We start from the raw sequence: 17,388 nt of genomic DNA on the forward strand, positions 1-17,388 counted from the left end.
CATTTGGGGCCCGGTTTATCTAAGCGTGGGGTTTACCCCCAGGCTTGGGACTGGGTGCCCCGACTACAGTGGATTATTCTGAGTCTTAGGCCCAGCCTTGGTATTTGGATCCTGGGTCAGAAAATCCTCTTCACCAAGCAGCAAGTTATTGTGTGTGTCAGGAAATCCCCCAGGTTACCCTGGCTAGAGAGAGGCAGGTGTCTGGCCCAGGCCTAGCACCCCACCACTGCTGCAGAGTCCCAAAGAACAGGAGCGAGCCATGGAACTTTCTTCATGGTGTGCACCCGGGGCTCCTACACCCAGAGAAGGTGTCTGGCCACAAGCCCAGGGACGCTGGTAGCACAGCCCGCTTTCCTAACACCTGCCCCACTACCAGCTTCTCTTTCCTTCAGCCTTACCACAGCAGGAAACACTGTGAGATGGGACCGGGAAAAGGGCTTCCTTGCCTAAAATTCCTAGTGCTCCAGGAGTGATTTATTTCTATGGAACATCAGCCCCAGAACCAAGGGTGTAGCCACGCAGCTCTTTATGGAAAGGTTTCCTTGCTGCTGTTGTTGTTGTTGTTGCTGCTGCTGCTGTTGTTAACCCTGGACACGGTTGGTGACTAATGGAAGCTCTTGTCTTCAAAAGGGCCACCTCTGGCCTTCGCCTATTACCTTGTCTTTGTTGGGGGAGACCATGGGTGTTTCGTTTCTCCTCTGCCAATAGAAGCCTAAGTAGTATTTGTTGGGGCTCTTTACACCTTCCGTGGGGGGGGGGGGGTGTCGGCGGGTGGTAGAATGCGGTGGGCTCCTCCGCAGGATGCTAATGTACTTTCCCCCAGTGGACAGTCTGGCTGCTGGTGCAGGAAGCTGCCCAGCCTAATAGGGGTCTGAAACTCCAGGGCTGACAAGCAAAGATTTCTATGGGCACTTCCCTCCATTTAATCGACACTGCAATCTCGCTTCATTCTGGGGTCCAAATACCCAGCGCTGCTCAATGAGTGTTATTTTAATAACTGATGGGTTTCCCGGGGCAGTCGAGCCACCCCCTCAAAGCTGACCTCCGGGAGAAATCTTCAGCATGGACGCCCCCCCGCCTTTTAGGAGCGATGGCTGCAACTATTCCGTCCGTCCCCACGGGGCGCCTTCCCAACCCTTCGGTTGGCTCTTCCCTTCGGAGGGCTCTTCCCGGCCCACCGCCTCCTTCCTGCGGCTTCCCCGGCTCCCCGGGCCGGACCGAGGCCAGCGTTTGACTTTCCTGGCTCCCAGTCTGCTCCCCTAGTGCCCAAGAGCGAGAACACCGATTCCGCTCACATGTAAAGGTCGGGTGCAGCAAATGAAGTGGGAAAAGAGAAAAACAGACAAACCGCTGTGGCATAAAAGATTCTTTTTCCGTCCGTTTTGCTTTGCAGTTCGGGCTTAGCAGGAGAGGGTTGGGGAGAACTGGATAAACGCTTTGGAATCCACAAAGGCCGGTGGTGTCGGGGGTCGCAAAGGCAGTGAAGAATTGAAGCAGTGAGCTGGATAAATCCGCGGCAAAGCACTAAACAATATGGATATTTTGGCAACGCGTGCGCGTGTGGGTGGGCGGACAAAAGGACTCATTACTCGTATGATTGCCTCAATTCTCCACTTCCTTTGTGCACGTGTGTGGACGCTGTTCCAGGCCCGAGTCCGCCTCCCGCCCAGGACGCACAGCTCCGGGCCGTGGCCCCCGCGCGTCCGGTTGTGCGTCCCGGGTCCCCGGCCCGCGCGGCAGCTACAGCTTGGCGGGGTCCGCGCGGAGGAGGTCGGCCAGACGCAGGCTGCCGATCTTCTTCACCTCGCCCAGAGCAGTGCGCAGCTCCTGCGCGGGCGGGCAGAGCAGCCGGCGCGCCAGCTCGCGCGGCACCGCCGTCCGGTCGCTGAAGCGCGCGGCGAGCACGAAGGGGAAGCCGAAGCGCGCGCGGTACTGCGCGTTGAGCTCGGCCAGCCGGAGCCGCTCGTCCGCGCCCAGGCTCGTCAGGCCTGCGCCGCTCTGTTCCCGCTGCGACTTGGCCGTGAGCGGGCGCTGCAGCTCGCTGCCCGCCAGGTCCAGGTGGCAGCGCAGGATGCCCTCCTGGCCTGCGGAGAAGCACAGACACAGGCGGGAGCGCGTCACCGCGCCCGCTCCGCACCGCGCACTCGAGGGGGCGCGTAGGCCGAGCCCGGCCCCCCTGCCCCGCCCCGCCCCGCCCCAAAGAAGGCTGCGGGAGGGTGAAGTAGAGTACCCAGGCGGTGATGTCCTGGCGGAACAGGGGCGCCCTTGGCGCGCCCCTCTAACAAGTCCTGGACCTTGCGCTTCTCGGTCCCCACTACATTCGGTCGGGACCAGGATCCAGGGGCGGGGCGGGAAGTGACAAGTTTGTCTTTTGAGACCTTGGGTGAAGAAGAGCGGAGAGAGAGGGCGGCCGCTGAGGCTCGGAATTTACGACTAGGTCGGGAGGGAGCAGAGACGCGATAAGGATCCTGAGCTTTTCCTATCTTTCAAAGTCCTTTGCTCTCAGGGGGGGCTTTGATGTCTAAAGGGGCCGGACGCAAGGGCCTGAAGACTTCCTGCAAAAGCTCTGGAATGGGTTTCGTTCTGCTCCAAAGGAGAACTGACAGGGGCGGGGTGCATCCATAGGGATAACATCCATGGGGCTCGGCAAATAAATGCCCTGGGTTTTGTGACCCTAAGTGTGAGTTCTGGGTTTCTGGAATCAGGCATCCAAAGAGCCTTGCAGATGATTAACTGCAAAGAAATCCACCTCTAGCCAGAGTTCCACAGCCCTTTGAATGAAAGTGGCTTTCCTCTATTTAGGAAATTGCACCCACTCATCCCCCACCGGCCCGGGGCTTATTCCCCTTCTCTGACTGTAGATTCCAGAGGCCCCCGAGAACAGCGTTTACTTGAAGGAAAGCTTTACATAATCTCCTAGGCCTAAAATTGAAAAACTCTGGCGAGTTACCTGTGCTTTTCAGTCGCAGGGATTTCCCGGAGTTAGCGCTGGGCAATCATCTTGCTCAGCTCTCTAAAGTGAAAATTAGAATCCTTGGGGCGAGGCAAGATTCCAGATATGGTGAGCAGGGCGCCATGATTTGTAAAATGCAGGTGACGCCTAACTTGCTTTAGAGTTGAGGATTAGAGACAATTCATTTACTTAAAACACATCGCGTAATACCTAGTAAACAGAAACAGTCATTATTAGTCGTAGTAAACCCAGTGGAACTGGACTGAGGTGCCTCAGGAAGTACCTGTCTTTGTATCTCAGTAAAGCGGTTGTCCGCCTCTGGCGCTGGGAATAGGCGTGGAGTCTGTTGGAAAAGGCGCGCATGTAAAACACCATTCAATGAATTTTATCTCAAAGAGGCTGAAAATTAAACCCCCTGTAAGGTAGACGTCCTCTTCCTCAAACTTATTGTTTCTGTCTGATAAAAGGATGATTGATAGTGCACCATCTAACTCATGAACTAATTTCTCCCTGAAAGACACGGAGAACTGGGGGTAACATCCCCGTGTAAGAGAGGATTCAGTGAAGGCTCAAAAAGAACTAGTGACCTGCCTAGGGTCACTCACCATACTGCGCCTGGACCCTCTACTCCAAATCACAGGAGTTTTCAGGGCACGGTTGCCCCTGCAAGGTTAAGGAAAGTTCAAAACGAAAGTCATGTCACCAGTAATCCCATCCCTCTAATACCACTGCTTTTTGTTTTTTGTGTGTTTTTTCAAGACAGCTCTGTCGCCCGGGATGGAGTGCAGTGGGGCGATCTTGGCTCACTGCAACCTCTGCCTCCTGGGTTCAAGCGATCCTCCCTCCTCGGCCTCCTAAAGTGCTGGGATTACAGGTGTGAGCCACCGAGCCGGCCTAACACCACTGTGATAGAGCCCTTCTCTATCCTCCCCTCGGCACTGCAAACAGGAACGGGTCTTACCCGTCCAGCCCCGTCCGGGTAGTGCGAAAATGTGAGAATTAAATTCCCCACCTGGGGGAGCAGCCCCAGCCCTGGGCCCGGGGTTGGTCGTGCCACGCGGCCACTTGCCAGGCCTGGGGAACCCAGCTCAGCTCCCGCTCGGATCCCCTCCGCGCTCACCCAGGCCCAGGACGGCAACCTGCCTGGGCTGCGGAGGAGGGGAAAATGTGAGTCTTGGGCGGCTGGACCTTCCGCGCCTCCTCTTCGGGTGTTCGGAGTTTCAGAGCAGCCGCTAGGTCCCCCGCCCAGTCAGGGGACTTCCCTCCCCCACATTGCATGCTGTCTGGAGGATCAGCCCAAGCTGCGAGGGAGGTGGTCACTGGTGGGAGGCCGGGGGCGGTGGTCACTGGTGGGAGGCCTGGGCGCGGGGTCTGTCGTCTTGCCGCCCCCACCAGGCTCCCCGCTCAGGCCGCGCAGCAGAGGCAGGCGGCGGCCTCCCGCCAACGTGGCGCACTCCCGGCCCCCTTCTTGCCCTTGGTGCCCTCGCATCTCGCTTCTCACTCTCCAGAGTTTGTCTCCCGCTTGGAAACGTCGCCCGGGGTTAATGTTTGCCTAGAACTGAGCACGAGTTTTCCACTCTTGCAGCGCGAGAAGAGAAAAGACGCAGATAAACTAGAAGAGCAAAGGGCAGAAGAAAAGAGACTAAAAAGGAGAAACTAGAATTTATTCTCTGTCTCAGTCGCTTCTCTCTCTCTCTCTCTCTGTCTCTTAGCTGCGCCTAACAAGAAAAAGGTGTGAGGAATCAGGTAGAGGATGGTAGCTCAGAAGAAACAGAGCCTGACCTCCCCTGGCCAGATATCCCATCTTCATTGCCCCAAACCACTGGACCCTTGAGTAAGTACATCGGAAATGGTGTCTATGTGTCCACTGGCCTGCAGCAAGGACCCAGTTCCCTGCCAGCGCCAGTATGCTATCCCTAAGCTGTGCCCATAAGCCCCAGTGGGAGGCTGGATACTGGGCAAGTAGGTGCCATCTCCTTGCCTCCAGTCCTCAGTGTCCCCCACCTGGAAGCCCAGGTGCTAGCCAGGCCAGTCAGACAGCCCGTGAGTCTCAGGGAATCTAGGTACTGCCCGTTCTTCCGTCTTTCTTGAAAATCTGGACTTACCTCCTAAGCACTGGTGTGTCACATCTAGAGATGTAGGTGTGGATGTGTGTTATTTGCCGGAACCACAGGACCTGAATCTTTACACCTAGAAGAATTCCTGGCACAGAGCAGACATTCATTGTTCTATGGGAGAGGAACAGGGCAGGCAACTGTGGCCATGGAAGCTCAGAATCCCATAACAGTCCAACTGCCTCCTGGTCCATACCCAGTGGTATCTGGGTATGTTCTTACCCCTGGTACAATGGACAATCTGTTCTTCCTATGGAAGGCCAACCCCTTCATTTGTGTTCTTGAAGCTAGCTCTCCTTTCCTGTCAAAGACTTTGCTTCTGCAATTTCAAATATCTATTTCTCCATCCCTACACTGCTTACCCTTATCAATGTGCAAACATGCCTTAGAATCACTCATCCCGTAAACAATATTAACGTTCTCCCTTGATTCCCTGTTGCTCTCTTGTTTCTCCCTATTTCTCTGCTCCTCCTTACAGAAAAGACCTTAGAGTTGTCTCCTGGCCTCTCCACTTCCTGACCTCCCTTTCCAGGCTCACTCTGTCAAGCTTCGAGCCACTGTACCAACTGATCTGCACTCATTAAGGACATCTTGCCTGAGCCCAAAGACCAATGCCTGACCTCTTCTTTCTCAACCTCTCCAGAACATGTCACCTGGTTGGCCCTCTCTCCTTAAAAAATGACTATAAACGGCCAGGTGCAGTGACTCATGCCTGTAATCCCAGCACTTTGGGAGGCCGAGGCGGGTGAATCACAAGGTCAGGAGTTCGAGACCAGCCTGACCAACATGGTGAAACCTCGTCTCTACTAAAAATACAAAAATTAGCTGGGCATAGTGGCACGCGCCTATAATCCCAGCTACTCAAGGCAGGAGAATTACTTGAACCCGGGAGGCGGAGGTTACAGTGAGCTGAGATTGCGCCACTGCACTCCAACCTGGGTGACAGAGCAAGATTCTGTCTCAAAAAAATGACTACCACTTACCTTCAGAGACATCCTTTGCCTACTTTCATCTTGCTCTGCCAGATAGGTCACTAGCACTGATACCACAGGACTCAGTACCCACATCTCATCCCTTTGCTGTTTACACCAATGTACTTACTAAGTGCCCTCAGCCAGTCCTAGGGTTTGAAATGCCATCCATTCTTTGATGACAGCAAGATATAGTTTAGCCCTCAGTGTTTCACCAACCTCCTCTGTTTTGATGCAACTGGGCAGTCAGCATTTTCATTTGGATGATTTTTGGGTATCTCAGACTCAGCAAGCTCCTTCCTCCATCCTGTCTTCTCAACTCTAAGTCTTCCTCAACTCGGAAAATGGCACCAACACCCACCCAGTGGCTCAGGCTGAAAACTTAGGAGTGACCATTCAGCTTTGTTTCTGATCTGCCTTCCATCATCAAATCCATTTAAAAAAAATCCTGTTGACTCTAACTGTAAGCCTATTCTGAGAATTCATTCGCATCTCTCCATCTCTACTGCTCCAACCACAGTCCAAGCAACCTCATCTCTTACTCTTACTACTGCAGCAGCCCCTTGACCTGGCCCCCTGCATCTGACATAGCCCCCACATCACCATCCTAAAGCATAAACCCCAGTGACCCACTGCAAATGGAGAAGCAAGTTCCTTATTAGACCTAAGCAACTTTACATGATCAGGCCCTTGCTGCCTCTTCCTCACATCCCTCCACTCCTTATATTTTCCAACTACCTTGATCTTTCTGTGCCCCAAAAATGTCAAGTTCATCCTGGTCTCAGGTTCCTTTGCTTTTTTTTTTGTTTTTGAGACGGAGTCCCATCCTGTCACCCAGGCTGGAGTGCAGTGGTGCAATCTCGGCTCACTGCAACCTCCATCTTCCAGGTTCAAGGGATTCTCCTGCCTCAGCCTCCCGCGTAGCTAGGATTACAGGTGCGTGCTACCATGCCCAGCTAATTTTCTATTTTTAGTAGAGACCGGGTTTCACCATGTTGGCCAGGCTGGTCTCAAACTCCTGACCTCAAGTGATCCATCTGCCTCATCCTCCCAAAGTGCTGGGATTACAGGCATGAGCCACCACGCCCAGCCAGGTTCCTTTTCTAAGAGTGGCCTCATCCTAGATTTCAGCTACTTATTTCTCACCCTTCGGTCTTAAACTTAAATTTTAACCTCCTAAGAAAGACCATCTTTATTACATGTTTTCTGCCATATTACATATATTTTTTCTGAGAATTTCTAGAACCTGAAATAATGGTATTTTTAAGTTAATCCTGTCTCTCTTCACTAGAATGTAAGCTCATTTAAGGCAAGGACTTGTCTTGGTCACTACCCCATTCCCAGTGCCCACGATAATCCCTGGGGCACAGTGGGTATTTTTTGACCAACACAGCACTTTTGGTAAGGGGCACAGTGAGTATTTTTTGACCAACACAGCACTTTTGGTAAGGAGTGTTTTGTTTTGTTTTGTTTCTGAATAAACAAACACATTTTAATAGCTTGATCTAAAACCCTCATAGCCTGTATTATAAGGAACTTATTAGTATCCAACTCCATTCATTCAACAAAAATGTTGTTTAATAAGCACAAAGTAATAAATTGTGGCATTACTATAATTCTGAAAGACACAGAGATGCACTTTTTTTTTTTTTTGAGACAGGGTTCTCGCTCTGTCATCCAGGTTGGTGTGCAGTGGTGCAATCATGTCTCACTGCAGCCTCAACCTTCTGGGCTCAAGCGATCCTCCCACCTCAGACTCCCAAAGTGCTGGGATTACAGGTGTGAGTCACCATAGCCAGCGGAAATGCACAGTTAATTAACTCTTATGAAAATTGTATTGCTCTTTAATTTTATTACACAAATCCGTCCTGAATTTCTTCAGTTAGTGCATGTGAGTTTCAACTTTCTTCTCTTTAGTAATTGTCCGTTCTCTTTCCTGGAAAACCTTTGCCTCATCTTTAATCTGTAGGAACCGATTGGCTGGAGAAGGTACTTTGCCCAATAGCGCTAGAGCTCAATATTAATCCTGGACTGCCACCTACTGGCCAATAATCATCATAGCAAAACCTAAATGGACTCAAGCTTAGTCTAGAAACCCAATTATGTTTTCTGTTAATGGTGGAGGTTTTTCTTCAGTCACCAAAACAAATACATGACTAGGTAGACCACTGTAACTTGAACGTCTCTCTAAGGTACCTTCGTTTTAGATTCAAAGAATCTATTTCACCCAGTTTGCTTCTTACTATCCAAAGGGTAAAGCTAGACTGTAATAAATCCCATTTTAAGTCTCGGTGAGGTGGCTCACACCAGTAATCCCAGCACTTTGGGAGGCTAAGGTGGGCGGATCACAAGGTCAGGAAATCAAGACCATCCTGGCTAACACGGTGAAACCCCGTCTTTAGTAAAAATACAAAAATTAGCCGGGCATGGTGGTGTGTGCCTGTTATCCCAGCTACTCAGGAGGCTGAGGCAGGAGAATCGCTTGAACCCGGGAGGCAGAGGTTGCAGTGAGCTAAGATTGTGCCACTGCACTCCAGCCTGGATGACAGAGCGAGACTCCATCTCAAACAAACAAAAGCCATTTTATTGGATTTTTTGACAAATAAAAATTATACATGTTTATGGTGTGCAACTTGATGCTTTCCATATTATGTATACATTGTGAAATGATGAAGTCAAGCTTTTTAATGTATCTGTCACCTCACAATGTATCATTTTTTGGTAGTAAGAACATTTAAAATCTACTCTCTTGAAGGCGGGGCAAGGTGGCTCATGTCTGTAACCCCAGCACTTTGGGAGGCCAAGGTGGGCAGATCACTTGAGGTCAGGAATCTGAGACAAGCATGGCCAACATGATGAAACCCGATCTCTACTAAAAATAGAAAAATTAGCTCGGCATGGTGGCAGGTGCCTGTAATCCCAGCTACTAGGGAGGTTGAGGCAGGAGAATCGCTTGAACCCGGGAGGGTGAGGATGCAGTGAGCCAAGATGGTGCCACTGCTTGGGTGACAGAGTGAGACTCTACCTCAATTAAAATAAAAAAATAAAAAAGCCTACTTTCTTGGCAATTTCCAAATATACAATAGATTATTATTGACTATAGTCACCATGCTGTGAAATAGATCATTTTATTTGATTATTTAAACAATAAAACATGGGGTCTAGGACATCAAGCATTTATGTTAATCAAATACGTTAGTGGATAAATGAATGAAAACCCTAAAAACTGTTTCTAAACTTTATTTCTCATTGTCTGGAAAAAGCCTTCAAAACCTGTTGGGTTGACTCTCAGGGTTATTACAATTCCAGCCCTGCCACTTTCTAGTAGTGTGTCCTTGCTCAAGTTACTTAATCTCTGTGTGCCTCAGTTTTCCCATCGGTAAGAATGGGAGCAATAATAATACTATTCCTCATTTTATAGGGCTATTAGAGGATTGAATGAGTTAGCAAGTGCAAAGTTTTTGGAAAAGTGCCTGAAACACACCAGTAGTAAAAGTTCAATAAATTTTAGCTATTTGTTGTTGTTCTTGTCACTATTGATAACATCACTTGTCTACTGTCACTGAGATGTTAAGATGAGGAGTTGCCGCCAGACAGCATTGAGGCTCCCAGCTGCTCCCAGACAAGTGCAGAACCGAGAAGCAGCCTCCACCACAGGGAGCTCCTCCCCAGAACCGTGTCTACTGCAGACACCAACAACCGTCCAGGGGGCCCAAACCCCCTCCAGCCATTTTGTCCACGGACCTACCACTAAGTCACCCAGTTAAAATGTGTGGGGGAGGGGGTAATGCCAGAATTCCCATTTTTCAGTATCACCTTGGAAATGATTTCATGCATTCATTCATCAAACTTTGATTAAGTTCCAACATCCTGTTCACTCTGTGATCTGGGATTCTGACACTAGCCAGGAGACAGAGGTTTCATCAAGTCACGGGGGCATCAAAACAAGCCTCAGGAGCGGGGGTAGCCCACGTCCAGTGCTGCCCACACTCCACTGTGCTCAGGGCCCTGACTGGATTGACCCGTAACTAGAACCTCTGGCCAGCCGGGTTGTGGGGAGTGTTGGTGAGCAATAAGATGAAAATGGAGAAATTGTTATGTTTTTATCAAAGTTCCAGACACAGAGTAATAAAGCCTCCAAAATGTGTGTTAAATAACTGGCCAAACCCAAGAATAATAGATTTAAATTATTCACGCGATCCTAGCTTTCTCTCTCAACACGCTCCCTCCTCAGCCTCACCACTCCTTTGGGTATTAAGACAATCAAAGGATTTGCCTCTCTTTTTTTTTTCCTGAAAAGAAATTACTTTCTAGTGAGGCTGTCATTTTGCCTCCTCTATTCTATTTTCCTGTCAGACACTGAGAGGGTGGGCTCCGGGACCTCCTGCTCCTTCCGGCCTGCCCTGCAGGAGTTCAGCTGAGAGGCTGCGGTCCCTTCACTCATCAGGCTGGGACTGGGCTGTCCCTGTGAGTCAAGGGTCAGAAGGCTCCAGTGATGACCCCCAAGCCCAGTGGAGGAGCTGAAGTCCTCAGCTGTGGAGAGGTCCCCAGAAGTGGGTGAGTGTCCACATGGCCCCGACATTCCTGTCCGTTTGATTTTATGACATCCTCTGCTCTTCCTAGATAAGCCTCAAATGAATTAAAAGGAGCTCCTTATTTTGGAGACGTCCGTATGACAGTCAAAAGCCATCTGGCTGTCAAAGACCGTCCTGATAGGCGGCACTGTCTGTTGGCTCCCTTTTGGAGAAGAGAGCAGGGGCTCTCCTTCCCCACCCAGACGTCCACGGAGGCCTCTCTGCCCCTCGCCACCCCTTCAGCACATTTCAGGTTTCTCCACAGAGCATCCAGGACAGCCCCTGAGGCAGCCTGGTCTCTGTGAAGCTGTGTGTGTCATTCGGAGTCACCCCCTCTTCTCCTCACCCCACACCAAGAAGTGCCTCATTTTATCTCTCTCTCCACAGAAGAAATCAATAACTTCTTTCCCTTTCTCCAGAGGGATGCCTTCAGATTCTCCTCCTTCCCCTCCATCCCTCAGGGAGTTGCTGATCTGAATGAATTCACTGTCCTCGGCCATCCAGTCCAAACTGGCCCTTTCTGGTACAAGAGTCAGCCAATTGCCCTTTCCCCTGGGCTCTGGAGATAGTCTGATATCCAGCTGTCCTCTCTGTCACATACAGGACGTTCCCAAGCCAGATGGGGTGGCTAAGAGAGGGTGGGCCCTCAGCCTGGCCTTTAGCCTCTGAATCACTCTGATGTCTTTTGCTAGGTTCCTCCTTGTGACCTCAAAGCTCTAATATTTAGCAGCCACTTACCTTAGCCAACGCGTTCTTCCAGTCCATGTCTGACCTAAACCACACAAGTGCTTGACTCTCACGGACTAGACCTGAGGAAACTTACTGAACCTTCCAAAGGAAAGAGCTCAATAAACACATCAAGTATAAGGAATTAGACTAAAATATATAGATAGATAGATGATAGACAGACAGACAGACAGACAGATAGATAGATAGATAGATAGATAGATAGATAGATAGATAGATAGATTTTTAAAAACAACTTTTTTTGTTGTTTTTTGTTTTGTTTTTTGAGACAGAGTCTTGCTCTGCCACCAGGCTGGAGTGCAGTGGTGAAATTTCGGCTCACTGCAACCTCCGCTTCCCAGGCTCAAGCGATTCCCCTGCCTCAGCCTCCCAAATAGCTGGGACTACAGGCACGCGCCACCACGCCTGGCTAATTTTTTATATTTTAGTAGAGATGGGGTTTCACCATGTTGGCCAGGATGGTCTCGATCTCCTGACCTTGTGATCCGCCCACCTCTGCCTCCCAAAGTGCTGGGATTACAGGCGTGAGCCACCAACACGCCCAGCCTAAAAACAATTTTTGTAGCAACAGATCTCATCATGTTGCCTAGACTGGTCTCAAATTCCTGGGCTCAAGTGAACCTCCCATCTCAGCCTCCGAAAGTGCCGGGATTACAGGTATGAGCCACCATGCCTGGCCAATATCTAAAAATATTTTGATAAGCATATTTGAAATCCCTTTGCAGAGAATGTCTGATACTGAAGCCTTACCTGACTGTGGAAGGTCGTCAATAAAGGCAAAAAAGTGCTTCTCTAAATCTTCCAAATCAGAGAATGGCTGCTGGGACCAAACAGCAGCTGCAATCAGAGGACATCTCTCAATGACATTCCCAAACACATCCACGAATTCTCCAAAGTCCATGGAGCTGAACTTCTCAATGTCCATTGCTTGTATTCCACTGGAGACAGCGGGACGTCCAGCTGCCCTCTCGGCGAGTGAGTGATGCTGTCTCAGCTCACTCGCTTATATTTGCTGAACACAAGAGCTTGCTTTTTACGCAACACCACCTTCACGTGTTTTAAATGCCTTTGAGAGAAGCAGATCCAGAATACTTGTGTAATGAACAAGCACAGGCTTAAGGTTCTAATCCAGGGAGCAGAGACCTCTGCATGGTCAATGTTTCCAACCAAACCATTCCTATAATCAAAGGCAGCAGGGGCCATATTTCACTCTAAGCATTAGAGCCAGATCTGTTTTTCATGTTGTTAGGCTTTTTTTTTTTTTTTTTTTTTTTTTGGTGTCTAGCTCTGTCACCCAGGCTGGAGCACAGTGGCACAATCTCAGCTTACTACAACCTCCACCCCCTGGGTTCCAGTGATTCGCCTGTCTCAGCTTCCTGAGTAGCTGGGATTACAGGCATTTGCCACCACACCCAGCTAAGTTCATTTTTTTAGTTTTTTTTTTTTTAGTAGAAACGGGGTTTCACCATGTTGACCAGGCTGGTCTTGAACTCCTGACCTCAAGTAATCCACCTGCCTCGGCCTCCCAAAGTGCTGGAATTACAGGTAATTATTATATTGTTACTATTTGAGATAGGTTCTGCCTAGGTTGTCCAAGCTGGAATGCAGTGGCTATTCATAGGCACAATCCCACTACTGGTCAGCAGTGGAGTTTTGACCTGTTCTCTTTCCAACCTGGGCCAGTTCACCGCTCCCTAGGCAATCTGGTAGCTCTGGTCTTCCTGGAGGACCAGATTGATGCCGAACTTGGTGCAGACACCTGATCGGCAGAGCGCGCTACAGTCCAGAACTCCTGGACTCCAGTGATCCACCTGCCTTAGCCTCCCAAGTAGCTGGTACTACAGCTGCATCTGGCTGTTATTAGCACTTTAATGTCATCATTACCACAGGACATTTTCCCTGATAATTTAGCCAGGTCACGGGTCGACCCACTTGGAACTTGATTTCCTATCTATTGTTACTGCTGCTGTTAAGGACAGGTACTATGTTTTACTCGGTCTGTGTATGCCAGATGCTTAACACAACAGGTACTTAATAAATGCTCATTAAGCAGGACAAAATGTCTAAGGAATAATTCTGCCCCATTCTCAATAGTCTCTCAAACCCCATTAGGAGTTATTTTCTTCTTGAAAATATCTGTGCCTATGTTGCTTCTTGTGTGTATTTACTTGTATGTCGGTTCTCAGCCGGGACATATTCCAGAAGTCTGGAGACCAGTGTGTCTTGTTGCCTCTGTATCCTGGCTGACCAGAGCTGTGCCTACGGTAGGCATGAAAGAAACACTATGGGATGAATTGGTTGGCCAGTTAGCTAACCACATGGATTAGATTTCGTGCACTAATGTCTTCCAGGTATACACAAAACAAAATAATGTGGGAGGGTAAAATCAAAGAAAAGAAGGAGTCAGAATTGACAAATAAACATATTACTGCTATCTCCCTTTAGAACTACAAATGCAAACATTTCCCAAAGCCATACTAGTTACACATTTGCTTTCATTTGAATAAAAATTCAGTGAACCAGGTAAGATGGCATGTGCCTGTAGCCCCAGCTACTCAGGAGGCCGAGGCAGGAGAATTGCTTAAGCCCAGAAGGTCCAGGCCAGCCTGGGCAGCATAATGAGAGCTTATCTCAAAAAACAAAAATTCAATGAGAGAACAACCATATTAGGATTCATAAACCAGTCTCATGTGCTCCTATGGTCTGTGAAAGGCAAACAACAACCGTATCCATGTGATCTACCAGCAGCCATTATTTTCGTCCTAAGTCTATAGACTCTTCCCCAGCTGGCACCTCTCCTTGACTACCTGGCCCATCGGGTCAGGACTAACCAACCGAGCCCTCATCTCTTAAAAATTAGCGCTAAAACTTGCTTTTCAAAGGGGATAAATCTGGTGCCAGAAGTTCCAGCATGACTAGCCTTCTATTGAAATATAAGGAAGGAAAGGTTAACACTTCTACAGTGTATACCTCTGTGTGCGTATATGTATATGTATATGTATATGTATATGTATATGGAATCACGCAGCATGTATGCTGTTTCTGGCCGTGCAGCACAGCATAGTGAGCTTGGACTCAGGAGCCACCACCTGGGTTCTGATCCCAGCTCCACCACCTATTGTGTGACATGTGACAAGTTCTTGAACTTTTCTATATATCAATTTCCTCGTCTGTAAAATGAGGATAATAATAGTATTTATGGCCAAGTGCAGTGGCTCATGCCTGTAATCCCAGCACTTTGGGAGGCCAAGGCGGGTGGATCACCTGAGGTCAGGAGTTCGAGACCAGCCTGGCCAACATGGTAAAACCCCATCTCTACTAAAAATACAAAAATTAGCTGGGAGTGGTGGCATGCGCCTGTAATCCCAGCTACTTAGGAGGCTGAGGCAGGAGAATCACTTGAACCCAAAAGGCAGAGGTTGCAGTGAGCTGAGATTGTACCACTGCACTCCAGCCTGGGCAATAGAACAAGATTCTGTCTCAAAAAAAAAAAAAGAAAAAAGAAAAAATACTATTTGCCTCAGGGAGTTTTGCAAAGATTAAACAAATTAATATACCAAAGTACTCAGACGGTTCCTGTCTCAGAGCGCTTCATAGGTGTTGGCTAACACGTCTTCTGTGTGCAGTCTCTCCACTGGGCTGCCACAGGATTTTCTTTTTTTCTCTTCTGCCAGCAGAGTCACATCCTCTTTTCCTTGTCTAGGCATGCTTTGCCACAGACATAGTCCAACAGCCCAGTATCTGTTTGTTCTCTTTTTCCCTCTGCTGCCACCTCCAGCCTCAGTTAATTTGCGGGCTGGCCTGTGGGACCAGGGAAGGTAGAGTCTGTGTCAGGGCCCCTACCACTGCTCTGCCCAGGCCTCCAGTCACATAGGTGTCCCTCATCCCAGGGGTCATGGTGAGTGGGAGGGGAAGGCAGAGCAGTGCTGAGGATGAAGAGACCCTGGGCCGCTGCTCTTTGACTTCTGAAAGCTCACCCCCCATGCATGAACCACCCTTCCACTTCCTCCACACACTGAGGATCTCCGGGGCCGTGAGAGCTCCTGCCTGCACCTTGGGGCTGGGGGGCTTAGATCATCTGCAGCAGGAGAGAGACATCTGAATTTGTGAGATGAAACACCTTTGGCTCAGGGACATGCTGGCACAAGCAGTGGGAAGGGCTACACCCCTGACGCTACTCCACCAGACCGGACACCTAACCTCCTCTTACTTTGTTATATCTATCACAAAATAATAGAATTCCAAATGATTCACTAACATAGAAAGTTTTAAGACACAAAAGGGTACAAAATTAAATAGTCATGGATTTAGAAGCAACATTGACAAAAACCAAACAACTACATTATTAATGTGGAATTTGACAGTCCATGTCACAAACGTACTCTGGGCTTAACTTTTCCTGTTTGATTCTCATCAGCCAAATCGATCAAAGAAATGTAAGGTGGTCAGAAAGTATAGCAATTTTCATCCAAGCAAAAGGCTAATTTATTAAATTGTACATTATAATTTAGTATACAATTGTATGCTATGTAAATTATATATCAATAAAGCTGTTTTTTAAGCTAAATTATATACTGATGTAGCCTCATAAATTTTGTTTAACCACACAATATATGATTCTTACATTCTGGTTGCTGAATATGTTTGACCTTATTATACTTTTGTTAAGAGACTGTTTTAGCAGCACATAGAGAAAGTTCTTAAGTAGGTAAAATCAAATTTTTATTTCATTTTTTAGTTGAAACATTTCAGGCTGGACATGGTGGTTACATCTGTAATATCAGCATTTTTATAGGCTGAGGTGAGAGGATGGCTTGGGCCCAGGAATTCAAGCTTACAGTGAGTTACGATCGTACTACTGCACTCCAGCGTGGGTAAGTGGGTAACAGAACAAGAATAAGACCCTGCTTTAAAAAAAAAAATGCTGGGAGCCGTGGCTCATGCCTGTAATCCCAGCACTTTGGGAGACCAAGGAGGGTAGATCATCTGAGGTCAGCAATTTGAGACCAGCCTGGCCAACATGGCGAAACCCCATCTCTGCTAAAAATACAAAAATTAGCCAGGCGTGGTGGTGGGCACCTGTCGTCCCAGCTACTTGGGAGGCTGAGGCACGAGAATCACTTGAACCCGGGAGGCAGAGGTTGCAGTGAGCCGAGATCGCGCCACTGCACTCCAGCCTGGGCGACAGAGTGAAACTCCATCTAAAAAAAAAAAAAAAAAAAAAAAAAAAAAACCAACCAAACAAACAAACAAACAAAACACCACATATACACAAACAAACAACATGTGGCCAGGTGTGGTGGTTCATGCCTGTAATCCCAGCACTTTGAAGTGGGAGGACTGCTTGAGCCCAGGAGTTTGAGACCAGCCTGGGCAACATGGAGAGACTCCATCTCTATTAAAAAATAATAATAATTTAAAAATTAGCCAGATGTGGTGGCTGAGGCAGGAAGATTGCCTGAGCCCAGGAGGTCAACGCTGCAGTGCATCAGGATCGCACCACCTGACGCCAGGCAACAGATTGAAACCCCCATCCCATCTCAAAAAAACAAAACAGAACATTTCATACATCTGTATCTGTTCTCCTCAACTATAGCCATTCACTATTCATGATTGGAGCTTATGTAGAAATAGTTTTTGGATAAGATACAAGAAAGACAAATCACTTCCAGGTATATATATCTTCAGTTTGAGGCAAATTAGAAATTGGAACTCATTTGTTCTGCTATTACCAGACCCCTTCACTGGCCGGGTGACTGAGCCAAGCAAGATGAAGTACAGGTGGGAGGGGCCCCGAAGGGCTGCCACATCGTGTGACCACCAGGAGCTGGGCAGGCATGGGCTCCAGGTCATGCCCGGCAGGTACTGGCTCCATGTACAAGTGATTTAACCTCCTTAAGCCTTGGTTTCACCATCTGTTAAACTGCTACAGAGCAAGTTCCTACCTCATGATTTGTTAAATGGGACAATCTGTATGAGGCCTTTAGCACAGAGTATGTTATCAATAAAAGAATTCATCAAAGCAAACC

The 17,388-nt window shown here is 48.6% G+C and overlaps 1 protein-coding gene across 1 annotated transcript; it reads right to left on the reverse strand.

Moving 5' to 3' along the window:
* Positions 1 to 1,351: 1,351 nt before the first annotated feature.
* On the reverse strand, positions 1,352 to 12,334 carry URAD (ureidoimidazoline (2-oxo-4-hydroxy-4-carboxy-5-) decarboxylase). Its single transcript, XM_054446512.2, has 2 exons — positions 12,110 to 12,334; positions 1,352 to 2,084 (listed from the first exon to the last, which is right to left on the reverse strand). The coding sequence occupies exons 1-2, from the start codon at positions 12,282 to 12,284 to the stop codon at positions 1,741 to 1,743; spliced, it is 519 nt and encodes a 172-aa protein (XP_054302487.2). The 5' UTR covers positions 12,285 to 12,334; the 3' UTR covers positions 1,352 to 1,740.
* Positions 12,335 to 17,388: the final 5,054 nt, after the last annotated feature.

This window comes from Pongo pygmaeus, chromosome 14 (genome assembly GCF_028885625.2).
Source record: "Pongo pygmaeus isolate AG05252 chromosome 14, NHGRI_mPonPyg2-v2.0_pri, whole genome shotgun sequence".
In the NCBI taxonomy this organism is placed as follows: Eukaryota; Metazoa; Chordata; class Mammalia; order Primates; family Hominidae; genus Pongo; species Pongo pygmaeus.